The 7,092-nt window shown below is 38.7% G+C and overlaps 1 protein-coding gene across 1 annotated transcript; it reads left to right on the plus strand.

Annotated features, from left to right (window-relative positions):
• The first annotated feature begins 3,412 nt into the window (after positions 1 to 3,412).
• Positions 3,413 to 4,498, plus strand: LOC123609671 (olfactory receptor 2W1-like). Its single transcript, XM_045500847.1, has one exon. The coding sequence runs from the start codon at positions 3,443 to 3,445 to the stop codon at positions 4,403 to 4,405; it is 963 nt and encodes a 320-aa protein (XP_045356803.1). The 5' UTR covers positions 3,413 to 3,442; the 3' UTR covers positions 4,406 to 4,498.
• The last annotated feature ends 2,594 nt before the right edge of the window (positions 4,499 to 7,092 follow it).

The raw sequence follows: 7,092 nt of genomic DNA on the forward strand, positions 1-7,092 counted from the left end.
TGTCTTATTCAGAAGTCAGGCACTATTACACACACCAACTTGTCTGTCGATGTAAATAAGTATTATTTATTCACCTCTCTGCTTAGACATTATAGACCTATAAAGATGTGTGACAGTGTGCAATATATTTCAGATTTATGTTTTTCTTTTATCCAACTAAGTCTGTGGGAGAATCCAAGCTTCAATCATGATTCTTGAAAAGCTAATTCTTTTTTGTTGTTGTTGTTTATTTATTTTTGAGAGAGAGAGAGCACGAGTCGGGGGAGGGTCAGAGAGAAAGGAAGACACAGAATCCAGGCAGGTTCCAGGCTCCAAGCTGTCAGCACAGAGCCTGATGTGGGACTTTAACCCACAAACCACGAGATGATGACCTAAGCCAAAGTCAGACGCTTAACTGACTGAGCCACCCAGGCACCCCTTGGAAAGTTAATTCGAGGGAATCACCAAATGATTCTCAAAATAACTATCTTAGCCAGTATAATCAGTTGCTTCTAAACATTTCTACTATTGAGTCATGGCCACAGTTTGAGATATTTTCTTCATAATATCCAGGAAACAGATTTGAAATAGCATAACAAACAAATAGCATACTATATATATTTATACTATATCTACAACCACACACAAAGGGACAAAGGGGCATCAGTTTGATATTTGTTAATTTTCAATATGTATTTTCTCTTGGTTATTTTTTGAGAGAGAAATCATGAAAGGAAGAGTGGGGCAGAGAGAGAGAGAATCTCAAGCAGGCTCCATGCCCAGGACAGAGCCTGATGTGGGGCTTGACCCCGGGATCATGACCAGGGTTAAATCAAGAGTCAGACCCTTAACTGACTAAACCACACAGATGCCACTCTTAGTTATTTTTTTATTTTTTTTTAATAACAGATACAGAATATGAGTGGAGTAGGGGCAGAGAGAGAGGGAGACACAGACTCTGAAGCAGACTCCAAGCTCCAAGCTGCCCGCACAGAGCCCGACGCAGGGCTTGAACTCAAGAACTGTGAGATCATGACCTGAGCCAAAGTCAGAGGCTTAACTGACTGACTCACCCAAGTGCTCCCATTATTTTTTAATAGAAGCTTTCTGGATGTTACTATGGCTTCAGACACTAAGAAGTTATATTTTTATATTCAGTGATACCACACTATGGAGGACTACCAATAATCTGTTCAATTGTTAAAAATTTGGGCTGTTCTGATATCCTCATGCATGTCTACAGGAGCTCTACCTGTATCACACTACTGAATAAGGCTGAGCTCATTATTCCTTAGAATAGAAACTAATGTCTTAAATTATTTTTCACCAAACTGAATGTACCTGTTATTTGTTACTATATAAACTATGGATCTTTTCCACTTGTCTGCCACCTTTTCTCCTCCCATTCAGGTAACTTCAAAAACACCAGCATACGATTTTTTTTTTCAACATTTATATTTATTTTTGGGACAGAGAGAGACAGAGCACGAACGGGGGAGGGGCAGAGAGAGAGGGAGACACAGAATCAGAAACAGGCTCCAGGCTCCGAGCCATCAGCCCAGAGCCCGACGCGGGGCTCGAACTCCTGGACCGCGAGATCGTGACCTGGCTGAAGTCGGCGCTTAACCGACTGTGCCACCCAGGCGCCCCAACATACGATTTTAATGTAAAAAAAATGCTAACTAAAAACTTTAAGTGATTTTACACTGTTATACATAGAATTATAGTTGTTATTTTCTTCAAAAATTTATGTATAAATATGTGAGAAAAGGCAAATGGTAGATAGATACAGATAGACGGATACATAGATACACAGATACTTGGAGAGAAAGGTATTGGGGGAATGTTTTAGGCAGCATGGAGAGAGCGGGGAGCAATAGACATCAGGCACACTTTCTTCAAGATTACAAACTATCATGGGAGGCTGTTAAACTTTTACCTACATGGTACATTATAATTTCTTCTTATAACGATTGTAGTAACTAATATTTATGGAGATGTGCTATGCTCTAAGCAGATTTATGATTCAGTTAATCCTGACCCCAAGGAGTGTTGTTTTCCTTATTTTCACAATGAGAAATCTGAGCGCAGAAGTGAAGGAAAACTCTTCCTATGCTTTTAGGCTTCAGGATACACTGGCTGTCTGCAGATCCCCCTATTCATGATATACGATATCAGACCAAAAATAGATAGGTTCACAGTAGCCCTCTTTAAGCACGAAACATCTGGGCTGGACAAGAGAATGTCCAGAAAAGAGGAAGGGTTCCCAGGGCTTCCAATGGGAATGAGTTTGACAGGTCGAACTGGGAGGAGGCCAGGAGTCCATGTGTGTAAAGTGACATCTGAGATGAGAATGAGGCCTCGTGTATGTCCATCCAGGAATCTTAAAGAATCAGAGTATTTCTTCAATGTAATGGAAAGGGGCCAACAAATTATAAGTACATCGATGATGTGATTGGTTTTACTGAATCTCGTGACAATGTAAACAAACAAACAAAAAAGTCTGGATGAAAGGAGTGAAGACAGCTGCCAGAGTCTAGAAAAGAGACAATGGGGGCACCTGGGTGGCTGAGTCGGGTGAGCATCCTACATGGGCTCAAGTCATGATCTCAGGGTTTGTGGGTTTGAGCCCGACATCTGGCTCTGTGCTGACACCCCAGAGCCTGGAGCCTGTTTCAGATACCATCTCTTCCTTGATCTCTGCCTCTCTTGGTTCATGCTCTGTCTCTGTCTCAAAAATAAATAAACATTTCAAAATTTTTTTAGAAAAGAGACAATAGTGGTTTAGAAAACCAGAGTGATTGTGGAAGCTTCTTTAAAGTGAGAGGATAGTTAAATCATAACTTGCATTAAAATTTACCATTTCAGTGATAAGTTAGGTATTGGGATGAGAGACATAAAGGTGCCAAGGATAAAAGGCCACGTCTCCTACATGAGAAAACGGGACACCAACGGTGCTACCACTAAGATATGAAAGAAGAGGAACACTTTTTTTCCTCATTCTGATATTGCAAAATAATTACATTTTATAGGTAAATTTGCTGACCAAAGAAAGAATGTGTTCACTATATCAAGCGAACAAGATTGGTAGAGAATCAGAGGGTCACATCACTTTAGAAACAGATCCTTTCAAACTTGCAAATTTACGTATGAAAATTTTCAGACCTTGAGTTTAAGAGTAATATCTCCAAGCTCACCTAGATAAAAATATAATATTAAATCCAACACCATAAAATGATCTACAACAAATACCAGATTACTTGGCTTTAATATTTACTTTCACCCATTATTTTTTAATTATTAGCATAAATTCTTTCCCTTTAGTTATGTGGTCTGTACTGACAATTTCTCCTCCTCCACCTCCTTCTCTTACTCCTCCTGCTCCTCCTCCTCATCGTCATCCCCATCCTCCTTCGAACCTCCTTCCGCTTTTCTCATTCTAGGATTTAGACACTGAAGGACGATGGGCCAAAACAATCACACTTCTCTGCACGGTTTTATTCTGCTCGGCTTCTCGGACCATCCCAAACTGGAGATGGTCCTATCAGGAGTTGTCACTCTCTTCTACTTCATTACGTGGGTGGGTAACACAGCCATCATCCTTGCATCTCTCCTGGATTCCCATCTCCACACACCGATGTATTTTTTCCTCAGGAACTTATCTTTCCTGGATCTATGTTTCACAACCAGCATCATCCCTCAGATGCTCGTTAACTTGTGGGGACCTGACAAGACCATCAGCTATGTGGGCTGTGTCACTCAACTCTACGTTTATATGTGGTTGGGTTCCACTGAGTGTCTCCTCCTCGCTGTTATGTCCTATGATCGTTTCACAGCTATTTGTAAGCCCCTGCATTATTTGGTAATCATGAACCCACATCTCTGTCTCAAGATGATAATCACAGTCTGGAGCATTAGTTTGGCTGTTTCTGTATTATTATGTACACTCACCCTGAATTTGCCTCGATGTGGAAACAACCTTCTGGACCATTTCTTGTGTGAGTTGCCAGCTATGATCAAGATAGCATGTATAGACACCACAACAGTTGAAATGTCTGTTTTTGCTTTGGGCATTGTCATTGTCCTTACACCACTCGGCCTTATTCTTATATCCTATGGCTACATCGCCAAAGCTGTGCTGAGAATAAAGTCAAAAGAAGGCCAACAAAAAGCAATTAATACCTGTGGATCTCATCTCACTGTCGTGTCCATCTTCTATGGAACTATTATCTACATGTACCTGCAACCAGGTAACAGTGCCTCCAAAGACCAGGGAAAGTTCCTCACCCTCTTTTACACGATCGTCACTCCAAGTCTTAACCCTCTCGTTTATACCCTGCGGAACAAGGACATGAAGAATGCATTGAGGAAGCTGGTGAGAGTTGACCGTGAATCTACAAAATCAAAGAGGGACCAAAAGTCATAGAATCGTATTACCCTGGATAAGACAATGAAAAACATTTTCTAATTGTCTTTCCTTGTTTTATTCAAGTGCAATAAACACACAGTGTTATATTAGTTTTAGGTATACAATGTGATTCAACAATTCTATACATTTATCAATGCTCATCACGTGTACTTTCAATCCCCTTTATCTATTTCACCCATCTCCTCACTCACCTCCCCTCTAGAATTCCCTATACTTAAGACTCTATTTTTTTATCTCTTTCTTTTCTTTGTTTGTTCATTTGCTTTGATGCCTAAATTCCACATATGAGTGAAATCATATGGTCTTTGTCTTTCTCTGACTGACTTATTTCACTTAGCATTACATGCTCTTACTCAACCATGTTATGGTGGATTTTGCAGCAAGATTTTGTTCTTTTTATGGCTGAGTAATATTCCATTGTGTTTAAATACCACATCTTGTTTATCCATTCATCTATCAATTGGCACTTTGGTGGCTTCCATATCTTGGCTATTGTGAATAATGCTGCAGTAAACAGAGGGTGCCTATATCTCTTCAAATTAGTGTTTTTACTGGAATTACTGGATCATACAGTAATTCTATTTTTAATTTTTCAAGGAAACACCATACTTTTTTCCACAGTGGCTGTGCTTGTTTGCATTCCCACCAACAGTGCATGAGGATAGTAATTCCTCCGACATCAGCCACAGAACACTTTTTGAAATATGTCTCCTCTGACCAGGGATACAAAAGCAAAGTTAAAGTATTGAGACTACAGCAACATTAAAAGGGTTTCCACAGCAAAGGAAACAATCAACAAAACAAGAAGGCAAACTAATGAATGGGAGAAGAAATATCCAAATGATATATCCAAAATATATAAAGAACTTACACAACTCAACACCAAAACAAACAATCTGATTTAAAAATGGGCAGAGAACCTGAATAAGTGTTTTTCCAAAGAAGATAAATAGATAGGCAACACACATGAAAATATGCTCAACATCACTAAGCATCAGAGAAATGCAAATTAAAACCACAATAAGAGATCAGTTTCCACCTGTGAGAATGGCTAAATTCAAAAATTCAAGAAATAACAAGTGTTGGTGAGGATGTGGAGAGAAACAAATCTTCATGCACTGTTGGTGAGAATCTGTTTTTAATTTCTACTGAGGCAAGAAATTCCTAGATCACAGAGACAATTAATAGAATAGTTGCTGTATATGAACGTTCTGTGGATGCAAACAATACTATACCCATCCTACTTAGCTCTTTTATGACTCTAATCATTGGCATATCTTCAGAGAAAAGGGTCATTAGAAATTTTTATTTTTGTTTGTAATATAACACGAAGAGGCTCTAAATATACACTTGAATGCATATTATTTATGCTAAAAACCCATAGGAACGGTTTTATCTAGTTTTTATTTTCTATGATAGTGCTTGCATCTTCAGAAATATAGACCTGAACAGATGGTTTCATTTACATTGTGGGGAGCATATAAAATCATAATGTATAAATAATGATTTTGGACGTCAAATCCCTTGTGATGTCATACAAACATTTATCAGTATCTTGAGTAAAGGGTCTTTGTTATTTATTTCTTCTTTATCATTATAAAAGGAAGTAAGAAGAAACAAATTAAAGGATTTAAAAGGTAATAAAACAGTATTATTCACTACTTATTCATTCATGAAAAATTTACTCCACGACTATCTCAATCTCAATGACTAGTGTGAGATTAGTTGGGATTTGACTTAGACCTATCTATAGAATCATGGAATTTATGTAAATTTTGACAAATGTAGATATGTAAATTTTCATGTAGTGAATTTCATAAAATGAATAAATCTTTTCACTTCCAATTATCATAATATATTAGCTAGCTTTTTATGGCAAAATGTGATGACTTTTTAATTGAACATTGATATTTTAAGTGATCTGATACCTTTCTCTAAAGACCCCATTATTTAGGGTGCCTGGGTGGTTCAGTCAGTTAAGCAGTTAAGCATCCGACTTCATCTCAGGTCATAATCTCACGGCTTGTGGACTGGAGGCCCACGTTTAGCTGTGTGCTGACATCTCAGAGCCTGGAGCCTGGTCCAGATTCTGTGTCTCCCTCTCTGCCCCTCCCCTGCTTGCACTCTGTCTCTCTATAAAAATTAACTAAACATTTAAAAAAATTTTAAGACCCCATTATTTAATAATTGTAATCAATCACATATATAATAATATTTTCTCCTCTGGGGGCACCTGGGTGGCTCAGTGGTTTGGTATCCGACTTTCATGGTTTGTGGGTTTGGGCCCCACATTGGGCTCTGTGCTGACAGGTCAGAGCCTCTAGCCTGCTTTAAATTCTGTGTCTCCCTCTCTCTCTGCCTCTTCCCTGCTTATGCTCTCTCTGTCTCTCTCACTCTCTCTCAAAAATAGATAAACATTAATTTTTTTAACTTAAATAATATTTTCTCCTCTGACACTTCATAATTATTGAAATGTGAAGAGGAGGAGTCACTAGATAATTCTTACTTTCCCACTCAGAACAACACAGAAATGCCTCACATAACATATAATGTGATGTAGGAAGTTGTCAATGTCCTTTCATCCACACAAATCTCCTTCACAGATGCCCCCAGAAACAGTTCACTAGCCCACATTAAGTGTCCACAGAGAGAACATAAGTTCTGTGGCCCTGATGTACACAGTC

The sequence above is a fragment of the Leopardus geoffroyi genome, chromosome B2, assembly GCF_018350155.1.
Source record: "Leopardus geoffroyi isolate Oge1 chromosome B2, O.geoffroyi_Oge1_pat1.0, whole genome shotgun sequence".
Taxonomy (NCBI): Eukaryota; Metazoa; Chordata; class Mammalia; order Carnivora; family Felidae; genus Leopardus; species Leopardus geoffroyi.

Excerpts from the sequence above, each read along its gene's own strand:
- LOC123609671 (XM_045500847.1), top strand. The coding sequence starts at position 3,443 with ATGGGCCAAAACAATCACACTTCTCTGCACGGTTTTATTCTGCTCGGC.